General features: G+C 32.9%; 3 protein-coding genes across 7 annotated transcripts; 1 reads left to right on the top strand and 2 right to left on the bottom strand.

Annotated features, from left to right (window-relative positions):
* Positions 1-2,339: 2,339 nt before the first annotated feature.
* LOC114386928 lies at positions 2,340-4,113 on the bottom strand. Of its 2 annotated transcripts, none has more exons than XM_028346996.1 (4): positions 3,929-4,113; positions 3,483-3,759; positions 3,358-3,400; positions 2,340-2,794 (listed from the first exon to the last, which is right to left on the bottom strand). In XM_028346996.1, the coding sequence occupies exons 1-4, from the start codon at positions 3,934-3,936 to the stop codon at positions 2,643-2,645; spliced, it is 480 nt and encodes a 159-aa protein (XP_028202797.1). In that variant the 5' UTR covers positions 3,937-4,113; the 3' UTR covers positions 2,340-2,642. The 2 variants fall into 2 exon arrangements, with proteins under 2 accessions (XP_028202797.1, XP_028202798.1); XM_028346997.1 differs by having other exon boundaries at positions 3,949-4,111.
* A 1,773-nt stretch (positions 4,114-5,886) lies between these two features.
* LOC114386441 (PRELI domain containing protein 3B) lies at positions 5,887-7,600 on the bottom strand. Of its 4 annotated transcripts, none has more exons than XR_003661087.1 (4): positions 7,452-7,600; positions 6,430-7,216; positions 6,185-6,256; positions 5,887-6,111 (listed from the first exon to the last, which is right to left on the bottom strand). XR_003661087.1 is itself a non-coding variant. In XM_028346445.1 (2 exons), the coding sequence occupies exon 2, from the start codon at positions 7,114-7,116 to the stop codon at positions 6,559-6,561; it is 558 nt and encodes a 185-aa protein (XP_028202246.1). In that variant the 5' UTR covers positions 7,117-7,216; positions 7,452-7,600; the 3' UTR covers positions 6,297-6,558. The 4 variants fall into 4 exon arrangements, 1 of the variants encoding a protein (XP_028202246.1); XR_003661089.1 differs by having other exon boundaries at positions 5,887-6,027; XR_003661088.1 differs by lacking the exon at positions 6,185-6,256 and having other exon boundaries at positions 5,887-6,126.
* An 8,984-nt stretch (positions 7,601-16,584) lies between these two features.
* LOC114387609 lies at positions 16,585-20,851 on the top strand. The gene is made up of 7 exons (XM_028347811.1): positions 16,585-16,687; positions 16,882-17,384; positions 18,119-18,229; positions 18,346-18,542; positions 19,289-19,394; positions 19,529-19,618; positions 19,753-20,851. The coding sequence occupies exons 2-7, from the start codon at positions 16,889-16,891 to the stop codon at positions 20,487-20,489; spliced, it is 1,737 nt and encodes a 578-aa protein (XP_028203612.1). The 5' UTR covers positions 16,585-16,687; positions 16,882-16,888; the 3' UTR covers positions 20,490-20,851.

The raw sequence follows: 20,851 nt of genomic DNA, 5'->3' as shown, positions 1-20,851 counted from the left end.
CCTAGGAGGCATAGACAACAAGAGTTTGAAAACTGTTGAAGGAAATAATGGACAGACAAATTAAGATACATACAGCTAATGCTTGTAACATTTCCTTGAGAAATGAAAGGGAAGAAAAAGAAGGAAAAAAAAACTATGTACACTTCAATTTCTATGTTTTCTGGTTTCCAGTGTTGTGCCATCTTTAAGACTTTCCTCTGCATCATGGTCCATCCCGAGGCTGAAGAGGGCCACTGCTTGAAGATAGAATGCAGTTGGCCATGTGGGGGATACTGATTGAGCTTGCATGGCGTCTCCCAGTGCTTCTTGTACCATGTTCTTCATAAGGTAACAAAACCAGCGCCTTGCATACACAGTTGATGAACTACACAAAACAAGAAAGTAGAAATTCTCTCAAAATCGGATGATGACGAGGATGTTGTTATCGTCGATTTGGGAAAGTACATGAAGGTGGCAACCATTTTGTAAAGAGTGTAATGCCTAAGTTAGAATTCAACATAGTAACAATATGTTAATATAGAGAGAGAGAACATATAAAGAGGAGAGACAATTATACGTGAGAAATTAATAAATATTTCTTATTTTCAAGTTTTTAAATATTGTTAGTTTTCAATTAATATTTTTATTTATTTCTTGACATATGTCCTAAATACACGTAAACAAAACTTTTTAAAAGTTTACATAAATATATTAATTTATGAAAATATTAGGGTTTCAGTTAGAGTAATAATTATGTTCTCTTTACAAGCAAGGAAATAAAAGTGCACAGGGATGGTCATGGCATGGGTAATGATATCTTGGATTTGAGAAATTGACATTGAAAGGGAAAGGACAGAGGAAATGCCATGTTATTAGTATAGATACAATACAATGGAAAAGGTAAAACAACAGTGAGATAGATAGGAAAGGAAATGAAGAAAGCAATGTGATGTAACGACTAGTGTCTCCAATATCATGCATGCATAACTTCACACAGCAGCGTCCCACGGGAGGATTGGAGAATGCAAATGGAAAAAGGTTTTGAAAGGAAAGGAAAGAAGTAGCAGCAAACGTGAGACATCAGACAAAAGAAGCATTTATTTTATTTTATTATCAAAATATCATTAATTGAAAATGCTCAGTAACACATAAAAAAACATCGGCGATTTTTTCAAATATTAAAAATAAACAATAACAGAGCAAATAAACAATAACAACTAACACACACATGACAACAAATAGACAAGAAACACTGTTATTGATTGTTAAATTACATCATCGGATCGGATCAACCTACTGTTAGAATGGCCATGAATTGAATTGCCCACTTCACTTGGATTCCTTATCTGATTACCACTCTCCCCATGTCCGCAATAATCTCATACCATTATCAAATTCACTAAGTGCTTATATTAAGGGGAATCAAACTCGGCTACCACAACATTTACAATAATTCACGCATAATGCTCAGCTGAATCAATTAAACTCTTTTCACTAAGTGCTTATATTGAAAACAATTCTAACTTCACTAATAATCCTTAGTTAAATTTGAATTTTGAGAATGTAACATCATTAAAACTTGATAAGAGTCAATCCAAAACTTTCAAAAAAATTCAATTTTAGACTAATTTTAACATGATTTTCAAAATCGGTAAACTGAAATCAACTACTTGTTGATCTAAGTAAAACTAAGTTTGATACGCTTAAGTAGAGTCTTGATTTCTTGACTTAGGGACAGAAAAAGCATAGTTGGAAGAAAAAAATCCACCTATTGATTAGTCATATTTTCCAACATCGATTAGCTATTAAAAAAAGTCAAAGAATATTAGGCACCAATAACTTGGTTGCCACAAAAAGAAATGGATAGACCAAATTGTTAACAAATAAGTTGGTTTGATTGAAAAATTAATTTTTGAATATGGTTTTACTTTGAATGATTTTGATTTTGAACAATTGAATTTTTCATTCACTTTCCTACTAAAATTCTGCCTGTGTAGTTTTTGAGCAATTTTTCATCTGAGAATGTGATTTGGTGGAAATTAGAAAATAGGGAGTGCGTTTTATTTTACCAAAAAATGAATGTTGGAAATGTGTTCAAAGCGATCAAAGTTTTGTTGAGACTTGAAATACTAAAACCTAAATTTTAAAAAAGTTTAAGGGCTAAACTTAATTGTTTCTAGATTTGGCAAGTTCTTTTTCTCAAATATTTTCTTGTTACGCATGTTCATTAGTGTGTTTAAAAACTCGTTGAAGATTGAGAAATTACGTTTTGGATGTGAATGCTGTAAAATTTGAAACACGAAACTAAATATAACTACCTACCACACCATCTTCAGGCACACGCTCTTCGGATAACACAGTTAGACGGCTTATAATTGTATTTATAAGCAACAATTTATACCTACCCTGTTCACGAGTCCGACTTTGATTCTCAAATCCTCGTTTCGTTATGTTTCTTGAAGATGGTAATACCAACTTCGAAAATATGGGTCAAAGACAAACACAAAGAAAGAACCAAATCCAACTAGATTACTCCCTCAGAGCACATTTCATGGTCGACTAAAAAATGCAACCATAGTCGAAAACAACAATGCCGATTGAAAATCAACTCTAAGGCATGGTATAATGTCGATGACCTAAATACCCAAAGTCACTAGAAAGCATCAACTTGCTTCAGTTTCAACTTTTAAGCCACTGTCTGTTGAGCTCGTTAAGTTTGTTGAGCTTTCTAATGCTTTTACTACATTTGGTATGTACCTCCAACAGCGCTTGTGAACTCCACTAATCTTTTTGGGAGCATCTGCTAATGGCAAGCCTGCAATAAGTTGTAAGATATCAAATCAAGCCAGTTTATTAAGTGAATTATAATTAGGGTAAACATCAAATTTAGTGCCTGAAAGTGAGGCAATGACAAAATGATTCATGAATGACAGAAAATTCAAATTTAGTCCCTAAATATGAAAAATACTATAAATTAATCATGCAGATAATTTAAAGACAAATTGACACCTAAACTTTACAACTTGGTGTCAAATTGATCTTTGAATATTATTATAACTTGGTGATAAAATGTTCTCACAAATTTAACAGCAAGATGAATTTGTTGCACTTTTTATACATTTGAAAACTAATCTGAAATTTTTTTATCTTTCAGGATCAAATTGTCATCACCTCACACTTTCAGGAATATTTACCCTTATAATTATATGGCCATCAAGGCAAATTCATATGTAAGAGTTCAGAAAGGCATTCTTAGCCCAGCCTATACACTAGTATCATTGACGAATGAATGAATGATTATCACTGCCTTCAACAAACAGAATAACCAAAATTCAGAAAACAAAAAAAATTCTAATGCAGCTTATGACACTAACTGACCATTTTTAAAAGCAATCCCCCATGCTTTTCCATGTCTTCCATCCTGCAATAAAATAAAGAAAAAATGAGACTCTACAATTCATTCATAGTGAAATAGGCGTTGACGATTGAAAGAGAAACACCACCTTGTAGAGATTTATTTTAGTGATTTCGTAAGAAACCTCATTCCAGTGAGTCTTGGCCATGTGGTAGCCGATTCCCCAGTTAGGTAAGAACTGAGCCACCTCGAACAAATTCTTCTTCTTCCTTCGCTTTGATTTCTTAAGGTTCTCAGCAGAAGAAACGGCAGAAGAAGAAGACGAAGAAGAGCTAAGGGCTCTGATGAAGTTGAGCGAAAATCTTAGAAAGGGGGAGTTTCGAACAGATTCAACTCTGCTACTCAATGCACTTGCCATTGCTTTTCTGTTAAAATCACGAAGGGGAAACACAATTCGTAAGATTTAAAATTCTTATATAGGCATATAAATTCTTACATATGCGTATAACATAGCATAAAAAGAGAGAGAGAAGAGCCTTTATAACACATCTCAAATATTTAATTAAGCTTAGATTCATAGAATTATAATCATTCATAAGCATGAGAAACCGAACCGGAACAATAGCTCGCACAAGCAGAGAAACAAGCCGCAAAGGAACAAAACAAAACTGGTTCAGAACAGAGGCGAGCTCGGACGCGGCAGAGCGGAGCTCCGGTCGCGGTGGGTTGCGAGACGTTGAAGATGCAGTCACAGAAAATGGTGTTTTTCTCAGTTATCTCAGTGTTAGGGTTAGTGAGCACTGGGCTTTTGGGCTTTGGTATACGGGCTTAAGTTGGCAGAAGCCCGAGGTAAGAAAAAAATCATAAATAAACCATTAAATTAATGAAATTATGTAAGTAATTATTAAAGTATTCGACAATCTAATTCCTGGTTTAATATGTTTTAGTAATATTGAGGGAGTATTCGAAGAATTTTTCAATACTTGAGTGACTATGTAATATGATGTCTAATACTTTTAAGAATTACTTATATAATTCCATTAGTTTAAAGTCTATTTTCTTTGGACTCATATATAATTAGAAATAACTAATTTCATATTTATTAAGAAATTTAGATGGCACACTAATCTCAGGTAAAAATAAAATAAATTTTTTCCTAAAATATTATTCATTGTAACTTGTTATTATGAATAAGAAAGAGTCATTAAAAATAAAGTTACAATTAAATAAAGGATATTTTAGGAATGATATTATTAAATAGGGATAAAATTAGTTAGATTTATTTATATTTAAATTCAAGATACACCATCATTTATTTGCTTGTATATGAATTTAGTGAGAGTATTTAAGAGAGAGAGTAATAGTAACACTTAACGAACCAAATTGATGGTTTATGAAAGAAAAAATTCACCTGCCTAGCAGAATTGAAAAAACTCTATGATTCTACAGAGTTTATAAATTTTGCATGACCGATTTACTCATTTATGATTCTAAGCACACAAACTCACCCTGCCATTACAAAAGCATAGTATCATGCAATACTATGAGTTAGCTGCGACTTTGACTAGCATACTTCGATGCCTGAGGACTCTTCACTTGTGAAGGTATGGAGAGAGTCATTATACATAGCTTTTTCCTTGTATATACCAAGAAATTGTTTCTAAATTTGAACTCATGACAACCAATCTCTAAGACACAACTCTACCTTTGTGCTAGGACTCGCCTTCAATGACTATCAAGAAACAAATATTAAAAATCTTAGGTTATGTTTAGACTGAAAATTTTAAGATTTCAAAATATTTACATAAAATATGAATTCCTTTGAATTAAGTTTTCTTCAATTTTATCATAAAATATTTGCACGACCTACTATGGGTCATCGATATGGGCCGACCTTTTTTCATTACTTTTACTACATAAGCATTGGATTAACCGTGGAACATTGGTTAATGAAGAGTTCAGCTTTTTTAAAGGAAAACACGAATACATGATTATGTCAAAAAATAATTAAACAATTGTGCTTTATAAAAAAAATACAAAATATCCATAGGAGGAAATAAAACTCTTAATGGAGCCCACAAAGATTATAAGGAACGCCGCATTAATTCTTTCAATTCTTTGTCATCCTTACAATAATTTTATGAATCAGTCAATAATCTATAAAAGTTTACCTATTATGTACTAATATTTTACGCAGATCACAATATTGTTTAATTAATCATGTTGAAAGGTAGATATAGTTGCATTCATTCCGTAGGTTGCACTGGTTACAACTAAATAGTATAAATGACTTCAGTTAAAAGTGAGTTAAATAAAAAGAATTTACGCCTAAAATCTTCTGTCTCAAATATAGTTTATAACAGCATGAAAAACTTTCAACCACACGTAAAAGCTATATTTTTCACTTTTAAATCAAACAAAGCCTAATCATGTTTAATAATAATCCAAAGATGTCTTTCTTTCTGGAAAATCAGTCTTGCCGATAAAAAAAAAAAAAAAGTACTCCAGTCTTGATCTTGGGGAAAGCTCTCAAGGCCAAGCCAAACATGCTATAAGTCTACCAAACAAAATGTTATTTCACCATTGAAAACACCAAATCCAACAATGTAAATGATACACGTAAAATCTCCCCACTCGTGCACGTGGACTTCATATTTGGAACTCATCAGAAATGCTACCGTGCAAAGTTAACCCTTCATCAGCAGATTTGATTGAATAATTAACTACAACTTCATTTTCACTTTGTCAATGCCGAATATTGCGTCAAAAACAAACTTCTATAGAACAATTAACTACATGTCAAAAAAAGAATAAGAAAAAGAGATCAACACATTCATCAATTAAGCATACCTGAAAATCTATGGATAATCACTTCTACCTCAAGATATCCATATAAAAACTAAAGCTTCTGATTAAGTGCGCCTTGGAAGATTAGGAAAGGAGACAAACATGAACAACAGTGTTAGGTCCCAAACTCACTCTGATCAAGATTCAGATAAAAGGAGATTCAACAGGATTCTTTAAGTTGTGTTACAACAATTTAAAAAATTATTTGCCAGTTCAAAATTTAGAGAAGATCCAAATAGTGTTCTTACCATCAAGGGTAGAGACACAAGCTTCATCATCTTCCATGTCTTGCTTGATGTGGCAATGTTTTCTCAGTTATCTTACAAATGTAACAATTTAAACTAAATAAACCCAAAACTGAGATGAGAAAGATAGAATCACAAGGCAAGGCTGCTTGATTCTGCTTCAAGATATTTACAAATCCTCTCCATAACCTCTCTACCCTTGACACTATTCTGAAGGAACTTTTCAGCACATCGCTGCTCCACCTTTTCAGCCATGGATGCCAAAGCCGACAGCGGCTTAATCCGGATGCGAGTCTCCTGCTGGCAAATTGTCCACCCAGTCGGGTTATCCGGGTGAGGATCATATCGGATCTTCTCTTCCACTTCAATGAACTTCTGGAGGCTGATATTCCGGGAGGTTAGTTGCATGGAGCGCGACCGTGCATCCACCACAGTGGATTCCACACAGTGGCAAATATCCTGACCAACAATCTTGCGGACAAACCACGGCCCAGGACAATGGATCGTGATAGCACGGGTCGTGTAAAGCTTCCCTGATGAAGGGTCAAGGCTGTGGTTCAATGTGTCAACATCAAGAATATGGGATAATATGCGTTTGTTCTCTTGGTCAGCAAACTTGCGCCAAGATGCACAAGTTACACGTTCCCAAGGGTGCTTGTAGACGTGTTCCTGTGTATATGCTTTCACCATTATTCTATTTCTACACTCAATTAAGTCAACACACCACACCAAAGTTCTGATTTAGGGTTTAGCCGCTAATAAAGGAGGAATTTCACAAGAGCAATTGAATCTGACAGGGGAAATGAATAATTCAACAATCTTGTTCGATTCAGAAGTTAATAAATTAAAAATAATAGTTAACGAATTAGATACAGACAATAAAATTGTCGAGAGGTAGATCCTAAAGAAACGTAACTATGCTTCGAAAACAGCTACCGTATAGAAATCGAATTCACAGAATCAAATCGACAATGCACTGATAATAGATATGAGCTATACAAGAAGGAAAAAAAATGGGAGCGTACCGAAGAATGTTGCAGAGAATCGAGGGTTCAACAATACAAAGATAGGATGAAAGATTAAAAGGAGTGTGAAGTTGCCTTGGAGTGCCCACTGGTATCTCCTCCGCTCACAGATTTCGCGTTTTGGCCAAACTTCTATTACGCCATTCAGCGAGACCCTTTCCCCGATTGGGCTGGGCCAAGTTTGTTATTGACCAAAAGACAACTTTGGGCTGAACACCATCATTGTAGCCCGGTGCCACCCGTATTCTATTAAAACAATCAAACACACACGGAAAATACAAATGATGGACTTGGTAATATTTGAAAATTCATTTTTTTTTAAAAAAACCACTATTTTCAACGCTATGTTCGCATAGCACAAAGTAACTTATTAAAGAGAAGCTATCTTAAAACTCTTCACCAATATTCCAAGAATCTTTTTTTTTTACCGAGGCACAGAATTGAGTAAATGAGATTGGACTTGCGTACAATTTGTTTAATTCGCAAATCAAGTAGGTTAGAAACTTAGAATCACTTAAAATGTTGGTCTTTGTAAACATGGAGTTACAATTAAATAAAATGACATTTTGGCTCTCCCTCTCTTAACAAAACTAAGGAGACCTATACTTGATACTTCCTTATCTTCCATTAAAATTCCTCCCATGTGCTGCGATATCTCATCTTCCCTTCTTTTCTTTAAATTAAACACATTATAAAGGCAGAAATTTAAACTTGAGATGATTGGTGAAGTAGTTAAAATAGCCCCTTACTGACTATTATGTACGTCCAACTGATAGTTTTTTTCTTAATATTTTATTTCTTTTAAAATAATAATAATCATATATTTTCTTTCAAGTTCTTCCAAAAAAATGTTTCTTCGTTGGAAAATCATACAATTTCACTTTCTTAAAAATGATTTTGTGAAGAACTAAAGATGAGCTAACAGACAGAGAATCTCTGAAAATATATTTTAGGGCCTGGCTGTTAATATCCTCAGAAATCCAGAAAGCATCTAGCCATATGAGGGGAGGTGATAACCCGCTTTGGAATCATAATCTCACTATCATATACAATAGAATAAATTAAAGAATATATTATATCATGAGACATTAGAAGGAATAGAAATTGAAACCACCAACTAGCTAGGTTGAAGCATTCCTCTACTCCTCTCTACACCTTTTTTGTAGATCAATTGTAGTTGGTGGGTGATGTTATCAAGGATTTGATCCAACGGAAGACCACCTAACTTCCCTACCCAAATCACGATTCCACATGATTTTGTAAGTCGTCATCAGTGAAGTACAAAAGGAATTTTGATGAATTAGTGACTTGTTCTATACGTATGGGTTCCTTGGGTAAACATCTTTCTCTTTAAGTTCACAGTTTCGAGTAGAAGATATGCAAAATCAATAGGGTATTGTCAATTCATTGTTAAAGGAGGCATAATCATTCTGTCGTCCACTTGTCTACCCTTTGATATGTTTTAACCATAGACTTAGTTCTAATTTATATGCCATCTTTATATTTCAACATCTCTTATGTTGGCATAAAGCCTACACTTTTGGCAATGAAGCCATCACTAATTCAGTATCATCCACCTAATTGATCCTCAACATGTTAGTTTTCTGATAAATTTTGAATTTTTTTTAAGAACATTACTCTCCATTATCAAATGGCTCCTCCAGATTATTTAATGATTTCTGGTACTATATACGACCCACTTGCAAATTCGCATCCGTGCAGTGGCTTACCGTACTTTAAATTACAACTATGGAACATTAATATTAAACATGTGAAACTCCATTAATTGCTTTCCTTATCCTTTGATGATTAAAATATTAAATATCTATCTTTATAAGTTTCATGATAATGATGCAGAAAATTAGCATTCAAATATGACCAAGTAATATAACCATTCGATGAGCTTAATCAATCAAGATCAATCAAACTAATTAAGACAATAAAATATTGAATTAATTATCATGTACGATTACGAATGAAGCCTATATAATTAGATAATTATAATTAAGACTTCTTTGGAGCGTGAGGAAGGGTGAGTGAAATGTCCTGTTTTATTAATTAAAGAAAGAAAGGAGCCCGATAAAAGAATGGATTGGTGAATGCCAAGGTGACAAGGTGACAACATCAAGCAATAGCACAGGGTGCACGTTCACGTTCTCGTTCCCCCTTTAGAAAAATGTGCACTTACATATAATCACTATTTTTCTTAGGAGTTCAATCTTTTTCCTTTGGTGAAATTCTTAGGAGTTTAATCACTATTTAAGTTAATCTTAATTAACACATTTTTATCCATAGTTTTCATCCTTTGAAAGGAACCTTGTTCAATAGATAGTTAGATGTTAAAAGTAGACATTCAATGATATTTTTTAATCAAACGATATACATAGTTATTTGAAGACACATATCATATTTTAATGGAGTAATAATGTAATACTATTAAATATGAATCTCTTGGCGCTTTGATCATCTCATCATTCTCCACACTCTACTCATAATTCATTTTTTTCTAGATCTGTTATACAATTTTGGGTTTTAAGAAACGGCGTAAGTTAATATAAGAAAACAAATGCCAGTATAATATAGCGCATTTTCATTTTACCTTTCTCATGTCTCTTAATTAACAAATCACGATAAAAGTTGGAAATCAAGTTTTTCTTTTGGATGCAAATGGGCTCATATCATTTCAATAAGAAGAAGAACATGAATACACTCGGATAGATGATCAAAATATTGTGGATAAGCATAGAATTCAGATGCCATTGCAAGAGAATTACTGACTTGATTCGCTTAATTAATTAACTTACTAAAGGGCTGTTAATAAAGAGTTGCCAATGAGCCAAAATTTATTTTTACAAGTAGTCAAAATGAGCCCAAGTTCTGAAGTTACTCGAATGGAGTGAGTCAAACACAAAACAACATTATTGTAGCCTTCTTCAAGTTATAATTTAATACAATATTGTATATTTTAATTCTCAATAACATTATATATATAGAGAGAGAGAGAAATATGATTCACACTATTGATATTTTAATATTTCATTTTATATTTAAAAGTATTTCATTCTAATAAGGTATTGGACACAATTTGTTGCAATAATAATGTTGATACAGCTAGGTCATTTTATGAATTATTTATATTATATAAGGAACTTCACAACATGTACTCTTCACAATAAGAGAAATCATTTTCTTCCAACATTATTTTTCCATTATCATCTGCCTACAAACATTGACAATAAAAGCATATTCCTTCACCCACTGTGAGATTTGAGAGGCACAAAATCACTTTAAGGATACTAGGAAAAATATTATACGACACAAATATTGCAATTAATTTAACATTAAGCATAATCATTAAATGAACAGTTACTAAAAAACTATAAGTAATTCAATTTAAGATTTCCACTAAATGATGCAATAAAATTTCCTCCTTTTTTTCAAATCACTAATTAAAGATGCCCTACTACACCCATACAAACAAGACATATAACCACCAAATCTAAGCAAATACACTCAAAACCAACACGTTCAAAACTAGCAAATTAATTAACAATCTTACAAAACTTTAAAAAAAAAAATCAATTAATCCAAACATGTAGTCAGACCCTAACTTGTAAATTAATTTATGTTTTGGGTCTGGTTGTTTTATTCTCGTAAACGCTCCCATGACTAACACAAAAGAAGTGATTAATTAAATATTTAATTGTGAAAATATAGTGACAGGAAGGTATAAAAAAAGAAAGACGAATAGAAAGGAAGTTGGATGAAAAGAAAGCAAGTATCTGTGTCTTTGTTGAGGGTGAATGGCGGAGGAGCTGAAGGCAGTGAAAGTGTTAGGCAAAGGAGGCATGGGCACCGTGTTCCTCGTCCAACTACACAACTCATCCCACGTCGCACTGAAAGTCGTAGACAAATCAAGTTCTATGGTTCATTTCCTAACTTAGAAATGAAGTGATAAATTATTTTTTTTTAAAATAAGTCGATTCGATTAGAGAGATTAATTGAGTGTAAAATAAAAACTTAGATATATTCTTATTAAAAAAATGGCTAAGAAACTTTACAAAACATTCACCCAAAGAATGATTGCTTGAAAATTTTTATTTGTGGAAGCATTTAAATAAAAATTGTCCAATCAATATCTTACAAAATAAAGAGAGAGAGAAAGAGAGAGATTTCCCTGAGATTCTCGTACATATTTGAATTCCTGGCTTGGTGACAAATGCTGGTGTTACTTCACTCAACTGTGGATTGTGCGGAGAATCTGGTGCTCTTGAAAAGGGACTAAGATTAGGAATAGGTATCCCTAGTAGCTAGCACTAACGTGAACTAGCATTCCTTGTGTCGGCCAATTTTTGGCTTGATATAGGTACGAAGTTGGTTAGGAAAAAGACCACTTCTCACTTCTCAGGACCTATATGTATACCCTTTTGTCTTCTACCTCTGTCTGACTCCATCAAGTTTTTGTTCACTGAATGCACTTTCATGCATAACCCAAACACTTATTGGGTTTGCATGTGTTTGGATAGCAATTAGCAATTAGCAAGTAACAAGAGGTGACTATTGAAATATGCTTGCGGTAGCCCTCAACAACAAAAGCTACATGCATGAGATGATGACTTTGTTTCCATCTCGTAGCCATGCCAGCTTTGAAGGTCTTCTCTGACTCCTTATGTCTTCATATGTACACCAGTAAAGTGTGTGTATACTAACTAGGAAGTTGCCGAAAGCTGTTGGTATAATAATAACTAGGAAGAATTTAGTCCAAGCCTTTTAGAAGAAATTAGAATGCCTAACTTTGGATGTGAAAAGTTATCGGAAAGCCTGTATATATGTTGAATGGAAAAGTGTGCACAATTCATTTTGCACCCGATAATAAACTCTAAATGAAATTATAATTTAATGATTAAAAAAAGGTTGAAGGGAGAAGGAAAAGAAAAATCCTGACTTAGACTCCTAATCTTTCACTAACATTTATTCTAACAAAGATTAACGATTAATATATATTTGTTGATAAAGAAAATAATAAATAAATTATCATTGAAATCAAAATATCAATGAAGCATCTTTTTCACCAATGAAGCATTTTTTTTTATCAGTACCAATGAAGGCATGAAGCATCTAAGTTCACCCTCTAAGGACATTGATTTGTTCACTAAAAAAGTTATTTACTGACGAAATACAATGTTAGTGGTTAGATATATACTTTTTGTTGGTCTGAACTTTATTTAATGAAAAGAGCTAGCTAGAAATGCGATGTAAGACAAAATTCGACGAAATTTGTTACACTATTATCTCAGCATGATTTCTGCCAAATGTTTTTTTTCTTAATTTATTGATTAACCAATAAAACTTAAAACACTTGAATTCATCATTTATTTAACGACAGTTTGATAAAATTAAATTATAATGATATAAACATGGAGTATAAGCTAACAATATAAATTAATGATGTATATCAATTTCCAATATTAATAGAAGTAAACCTAACAAGTAGTTTTTATTCTGTCAGTGTATGATTTCTTTTATAGCAGCTGTGCACCATTTATCATGAATATTATTGGATCCAAAGTTATGAGGAAAAATAATGTTTTTTCTGTCAACATAAATAATGATTAACTAAGATTAAATGTTGTCCGACAAATTACCATGGCTCATGTTTTGAATCTTGATAACTCATCAATCGTATCAGCATCAGTTGTATCTGATTTAGGCCCAGATCGATATATGATATATCCATATGACTAAACCTCATGTCCTTCAAAAAGGCCTTCTCTTGGGCCAGAATATTTGGGGTTCAGAGTAAAATGCCTTTTTACATTGATCCTTTGAGAAATAGTTAACTGTTAAGGTGCTAACTCAGCCACTTGTCCATGTAATTTTCGTCATTTTTTCGTGGAAAGCTTTCCATAACAAATAGCAGTTCAATCGTGTCTATTTCACTTGCTTAATTAGGCCAAATAATAATAATATAATAAAAGAATCCCGTGTAATTTCGGTGTCCAAAAAATAATGTAGAGAAAGAGGTTATAAATAACTAACCTGTTCGTCTATTTCATCATTCCTAGTTCAGATATTAGTCATATATATGAGTATTTTTTTTTTTGTTGGTATATGTTTTGCTTGCACTCGACTCACTGCTTTTTATTTACTATTTTTGAAATAAATTTCCCTTCTCCGTCAAACATTAAGATTTATCCTATGCTCTCCCTTATAATTTCTCACAGCCAAACTAGCCATCTACTAACAAAACAGTGCCGTGTCTCTATTTACGTGAACGCGGCAGGACTATTGATCTGCTTTGTGCGCTATACGTATCAATTTTTATCACCACCTATATTGTATAAACTTTTCTTATAAGCATTTTTTTAAGCAAATGCTAACCAAGAGTTGCTTGTCGTTGATGCATAGGCCAATGTAGTTAGTGTTAGGAGTGTTCATCGCATTTAAATTGATCTGAATAATTTAGATTAGATGATTTATAGATTTAGGTTAAAACTGAATCGAATCGATCAAAACTATTCATGGTTGAATCATGTGTTTAAATTTATAAATCCGATCAAAATCAAATTAAATTGATCAAAATTTTTAAAGTTGTTTAGTTTGACTTTAAATATTGTTAATATTGGAATTCTAAGTATTGAAACTTATTAAGGTATAATATTCAGTTATATTGTTATTAGTTTCATTTTTTTATATTTATTTTTTTTATCATGTTTATAATATTAGTCAATCATATTTTGTTCATTTCTTTAGTAAATTTGGTTGCAACAAATTAATATGATTGTAACAAAACTTATTACAAGAAATCAGTTTATAGAAAATATGTGTAATTCAGAATATCATAATAAATCTCGTCGAAAAATATTTATTTTAATTTATATTAATCTATTTTAGAATATTATGTTAATGATATTAAATGAATTAATTTTACTACTTTTAGACATTTTATAATATTGTGTTGGTTATATTGAATGTTTGGATCAATCATGATATAAAATAATAATTTTAAGAAAAAAGATTAAATTTAAATGAATAGCTCGTCGACTCAAATTGAATCAAACTATTCACAAAAGGATTGAGTTGGATTTAAAAAAAAAAATCAAATCAAACAAAATAGATCAAATTTGATTATATTAAATCCTAAATTACATCAAAATTAGTTCAAACTGACCCACGAACACCCCTAATTAGTACCCAATGCGACACTCATAATGCCTTAAGTAGTACATAGGTGACGCCAAGTATTCAACTTTGATGAGCTTAATGATAGATGATTAAAGTCTTGTGTTTTTTTTATATCATTAAAGTCTTATTGGTCAAATGGAATTTTTATTTATGTATTTATAACTTAAGTTTGAACTTTTATTGGTTGCTGAATTTGACTTCACATGCAAAAGCATGGTTGACTTGGGGGGTCTAATATTTTCCTTGGTTGCTGAATTTAAAAAATCTTTACTATATCAATGTATACTAATTATTTTTTTAAAAGTTTAATATTTACGTGTTGTCTAAAACAGTTCTACATAAAAACAATTTATAGATTTAATAAAAAAAAGATAAATAATAGATTTAGTTAATAGGTAATTAAGTATGTGATCTTAATGAACTCATTCATAATTAAGACATAAATTACAAAATTTTCCCATTTTTAACATTTTTTTTAGCATAACTAAATTTTATTATTTAAAACACACACATGCCTCCATGCACACACATAATTTCAAACAGTGCATTCATATCTTTGACCAGGTTACACACATCGGAAAGTTTTGTACTCAACCCTTAATATCAGGTTGATGATTTATATCATGTCATCCAATCCAAGCAGTGCAAGCTATGCTCACACACAATAACAGAGACCTTAAGTTTTGACAACAAGAAACAAAGAGAACGTGCTCAAAGTAAAAAAAAATTCAAAATTATTAGATGGAAGTACAATTTAAATCAACACCCAAAAAGAAATAAATCTAAATATATTCTACTACTTCTGAATACAAAATTGTAAATTGTGTTACAATTTTTTTTTTTCATTTAAGTTGTAAAAAAATTAAATAAAAAATAATATACAAAAATATAAAAAATATTAAATAAAACTAAAAAAAACAAACATAATTTTGAAATTGTATCTAAATTTGATAATTTTGAAAAAAGTTACTCGCTTGTGATCGTTTCCCCCTCTATGCTCACCATCCATTCAGCATCATATCACAAATGCACAAAAAGGGAACATTGTTGGGAGCACCTAATTAAAAATCGAAAGCAAGAAGAAAGCGTCGATATTCTAGATTTAAGTTGAGATAATGGAACACACTTACGAGTTACGAGAAAGGGAAGGTTGTGAACAGTGAACACCGCTTAGAGAGAGCTTCTGAGAATTGAGCCAACAGTTATAGACATTTGAGATTTGATAGCAGCGAGAGAATCGGGCAAGTAGTCATGTTGGTCAAAGAATAGGTCAACTTTATTATTATTATTTTATTCCTTTAATAAATTAAAATAATTGTGCAATGCTGCATTAGTCAGTCACTCTAACTCATCAAGCTTCAAGCTTCAAGCTTCAAGCTTCAGTGTAAATATATATTTTTATAAATAAATGTTTTAAAATTATTTATTTTAAAGAAAAAGTCATATCCATGAAGGCATCGATAATGATGGTTTTTCTGCTCGAGTTGTGATGCGGATAAAGAGTGCACACACAACACAATCACATAGTTTCGTCATTACTAGCTAGTTACGTTATTATCATCCAACAATGTAACTTGATGTCACATTATCACTTCACGCTAAATGATGATCGTGTTTAGAAATATTTAACATAAGGCTTTTATTAAATAATAGTTTGGATCAAAATTCTGGAACCTTTCGCTTTAAATTTCAATTTTTTGGAATTAATGAATCTCCGTTGACACAGATGCCCATACAAACTTAACACCCAACCACACTTCAATTAACATTGCCTCTTACGAAAACTATACGTGCAAAACAAAATTAGAAATTAGAATTTTTTTTTGTCTTTATCCGTGCTATTATTTACAATTTGAAATTGCTCCATCTGATTCATATCCTAAGTCTTACTTTATGATTTTATTTAAAATGCGACTTCTTCATTGGTGACACTCGAATCTGTTTTTCCAAGTGTCTGTGTATATACTATATATAGAGAGAGTTACATACATCTACCCACTCACTTGTCTCTGTGTTGTTTTAACTGTTTGACATTTGTCCTATGAGTGCGTGTATGTTTCTCACACTGTTACTCAGTTCATTCAAGTTCTTAATTCACGTGTTCCATACTCACATTGCGTTTTTGTTCCACTTAAACTCATGCATGTTGTCTGTTGCGTAATTCTAATTATGCTATGCTTCATGGTTATAAATTGTTCCCATATTTTGGCTGAGATTAAGGTTCATTTTCATTTGAATTTCTCAGGAGGTTGATGGCTTTTCTGTTTGCCTTTGTTGCTATTGTGGTGTGGGGTTGTGCTGCGGGTAAAGAGTGCACAAACAATGATGCCCAATCACATACTTTCCGGTACCAGTTATCCACATCCACGAATGAAACTTGGAACATAATGTCACATAATCATTTGACGACAAAGGATGACCATTTATTGGCTGATTTGCTACCAAGGAAGTTGTTGAAAGAGGAAAATCAACGTAATTTGGATATGTTGAGGAAAATTGAGAAAGTGGGTGTGTTGAAGCCACCCCAGCAACCCCAAGATTTTCTCAAACCAGTGTCTCTGCATGATGTGAGATTGAGTCAAGGTTCAATCCATGCTCAGGCACAACAAACAAACTTAGAGTATCTGTTGATGTTGGATGTGGACAGGTTACTCTGGAGCTTTAGGAAGACAGCTGGCCTTCCAACTCCTGGAACACCATATGGAGGGTGGGAAGATCCAAAAATGGAGCTTCGGGGGCATTTTGTTGGTTAGCTTATTTCATTGATCATCTTATTTTGAAGTTACCAAATCTTTTTATTTGGTGGATAAAAAAGTTTAGATTAAGAGAAGATACATTCCTCTGCAAATGTCAGCGAGAATTTATAGTAAAAATATCGCCTATTGATAGGAAAAATCTAAGAATCAAACTCGAGTCACAGCTAGTGTGAGCAAAAGACTCCACCAGATGTGCAAATCCCATGTTAGCAAAGTTACCAAATCTAACTTATCTCTCTATTAAAGTTCTTATTTTCACTTTCAGCTCCTTGTGTTTCTTCATAAAGACTTCTTTACTACTATATAAGGGAATAGGAAGAAAGGGCTATGAGAACCATTGAAAGCTTCATAACTCACCACAAGACTATTATTGATGTCACCACTGCTTGAACATTACTCTACAATTTTTTTTTTATTCTGAGATTAAAAAAGGTGTATAAGTTTTTACTTGTAAATAACTTGCTCCTGGCTGCAACTTTAAGCCTTTGCAACTCACTTTTCATGGTTAATTACAATTGCTTGCTTGTGACACTTTAAAGGTCACTACTTGAGTGCATCAGCATTAATGTGGGCCAGCACACATAATGATAGCCTGAAGAAGAAAATGTCTGCTCTTGTTGCCAATCTCTCTATCTGCCAGGAGAAAATTGGCACAGGATATCTCTCTGCCTTTCCATCTGAATTTTTTGATCGACTTGAAGCTACTAAGTATTTTTTGATCGACAGAACCTGGAGTGATGATATATATGCTTCCACAAGGTCGTGGGGTTTCCAAGGCTAAAACTTACTTTGGTTGGGGAACCAAGTTTGATAGTTTCTGGTGCTGCTATGGGACAGGTGAGCCTATGTTATGTCCATCATACTTTATAAATGGCATCAAAGTGTCACACTACACCAAATCATTTCTGTACTCCGTACTCAAATGTTCTCATTTTTCTTTCCCTGTTTATTAGGAATTGAATCATTCTCAAAGCTGGGAGATTCTATCTATTTTGAAGAGCAAGGGGAAAATCCTACTCTTTACATCATCCAGTACATATCAAGCTTATTTAATTGGAAATCTGGGCAAATTATCCTTAATCAGACAGTTGTTCCACCTGCTTCATGGGATCCTTTCCTACGAGTGTCATTTACATTTTCTCCTGCTAAGGTGCTCGTTACATTATGCATCTCATTTAGCCAAACATTAATCTTAGATACCTTCTAGAGTAAACACTATAGTAGTTAATCTGATTTTATTTGGTCTGTTTTGTCCTAACCCTTCTCTACTAATGCTTTCAGTATAAACAAAAGGTTATGGATCTACTGATATGTAACTAATCGGGAGAAAGGAATACATGTCACATTTTCACTCTTCTTTTGGCTTGTGCATGATCATTATTTTGTGACCAATAAATCATGGTCACCTGAAATATGAAAAAGAGTATAATTCCTGGTTAGAGTCCAAATCTGTCACAGCTAGGCCATACTTATTATAATGCAGAAGCATGATGATATGACTAGAATAATAGTGATATAGAAGATGGTTGCATTTGCTTGAATTTTAGTTTATATAAGGATTTTGACTACCAGTCCTCATTGATAGAAATTGAAAAATGCACATTACAGTACAGATTTATAAATGCTACATCCAGACAAATATTAACTGAAGATGGATTCATTATATGATAAAAGAAATTGTTCTATCAACTTGATTATGTCAATTTAATTAGTTAATTTTTTTCAAAATTTTGATTGCCAAGTGTTAATGGACATGTTACAATATCTTCTGGTGACACGTGAGGGATATGTGGCTTATAATGCCAATTTTTTTAACCTTCTTCACAAGAAATCAACAAGCTACCAAATGTAAAATCCTTCTCTTCTTAGTCTTCTAAAACCTATCTACTTGTGCAGAAAACTGGTGCTTTGTCTACGCTTAACTTCAGACTACCAACTCGGATGCACAAGAATGGTGAAAAAGGCATATTAAATAATGAGACTTTAACTCTGCCAGGGCCAGGTGTGAATCTCTCTTTACTTGGCACCAAAAAGTAGAGATTTCACCGTAGTTGTTAGAAAATGGAAATATAGATAGATAGATAGATAGATAGATATAAAGAGAAAATTAACAATTGCAGCTTATTGGACTTGTAGGCAATTTTTTGTCGATCACGCGAAAATGGAATGCTGGTGACAAGCTAAGCCTTCAATTGCCCCTTACCCTCAGAGCAGAGGCCATAAAAGGTAGTTGCACAAGATATTGATTCCATGTGTTTTAAATGTTAATTACCATTATTCTTCTGTCACAGGTATATTTCTAATGGAAAAATTAATCATGTACTTCACAATACTGATATGGTGTTTTGAATCAAATACAGATGATAGGACTAAATATGCCTCTATTCAAGCAATTCTTTATGGTCCCTATCTTCTTGCTGGTAACACCACTGGTGATTGGAACATTAAAACTGCAGCAAATGCTTCTATAGCAGACTGGATTACTCCAATTCCAGCCAGCTACAACAGCCACTTATTCTACTTCTCCCAAGCCTTTGCAAACTCGACTTTTGTTTTGACAAACTCAAACCAATCATTAGCAGTGAAAAAAGTACCTGAGCCTGGAACTGATTCAGCTCTTGGTGCCACTTTTAGAGTTATCCAAGGAAAATCTTCCACAAAGTTTACCACATTGACAGATGCTATTGGTAAATCAGTGATGTTAGAACCATTTGATCATCCGGGAATGCAAGTGATTCACCAAGGAATAGAACTTCCTCTTACAGTCGTAGGCTCTTCCTCTGGTGGACCATCTTCTGTTTTTGTTGTGGTACCGGGATTGGATGGACAAAAAGAAACCATATCTTTAGAATCCAAAAGCCATAATGGTTGCTTCGTGCACAGTGGCTTGCGTTCTGGTAGAGGAGTGAAGCTCAGTTGCAAGACTACTTCTGATGCTACATTTAACCAAGCAGCAAGTTTTATTGCCAAGAGAGGAATAAGCAAATATAATCCTATCAGCTTTGTGGCCAAAGGGGAAAACAGGAATTTTCTTCTGGAACCGTTATTGGCCTTTAGAGATGAGTCTTATACGGTTTATTTCAACATTAAAGGTTGATACAGGTTTTTAGGCCTCCTTCTCCCTCTGTGCACTTGATATAGGAGTTGAAATAAAACAGTGTAGGTTCTACACCAAATAGTTAACTTATGGAACTCAACGATCAGTAGAATGTATGAATCATTTTGGTGCTGCTATATGGGAGTAATGTGGATTCATTTTGTACATTATTCTATCAAAATGAATCAAACATTCCCTATCTGTAAGTTTATAATTCTATTGAATTGTGAGGTTAATGTTATTTCTCTCTTTTTTTCATCCTTAGAAACGGATGCATTCTCACAGTTGGGGAATTCCATTCATTTTGAAGAAGGGAAAGATGCAACTCTATTGAATTGTAAATATGGAATTATTATACTGAA

The sequence above is a fragment of the Glycine soja genome, chromosome 15, assembly GCF_004193775.1.
Source record: "Glycine soja cultivar W05 chromosome 15, ASM419377v2, whole genome shotgun sequence".
Classification (NCBI taxonomy): domain Eukaryota; kingdom Viridiplantae; phylum Streptophyta; class Magnoliopsida; order Fabales; family Fabaceae; genus Glycine; species Glycine soja.
Note: the sequence above shows the minus strand (reverse complement) of the source record. Positions and strands in the feature narration are given on the sequence as shown.

Bases quoted from the DNA above. Each gene is read 5' to 3' on its own strand.
- LOC114386928 (XM_028346996.1), bottom strand. The intron at 3,401-3,482 runs GTGGTGTTTCTC...ATTTTATTGCAG, and splicing joins CTAAAATAAATCTCTACAAG to GATGGAAGACATGGAAAAGC. The intron at 2,795-3,357 runs GTCAGTTAGTGT...AACTTATTGCAG, and splicing joins GGGGATTGCTTTTAAAAATG to GCTTGCCATTAGCAGATGCT.
- LOC114386441 (XM_028346445.1), bottom strand. From the start codon at position 7,116: ATGGTGAAAGCATATACACAGGAACACGTCTACAAGCACCCTTGGGAA.
- LOC114387609 (XM_028347811.1), top strand. From the start codon at position 16,889: ATGGCTTTTCTGTTTGCCTTTGTTGCTATTGTGGTGTGGGGTTGTGCT. The intron at 18,230-18,345 runs GTGAGCCTATGT...CCTGTTTATTAG, and splicing joins CTGGTGCTGCTATGGGACAG to GAATTGAATCATTCTCAAAG. The intron at 19,619-19,752 runs GTAGTTGCACAA...AATCAAATACAG, and splicing joins CAGAGCAGAGGCCATAAAAG to ATGATAGGACTAAATATGCC.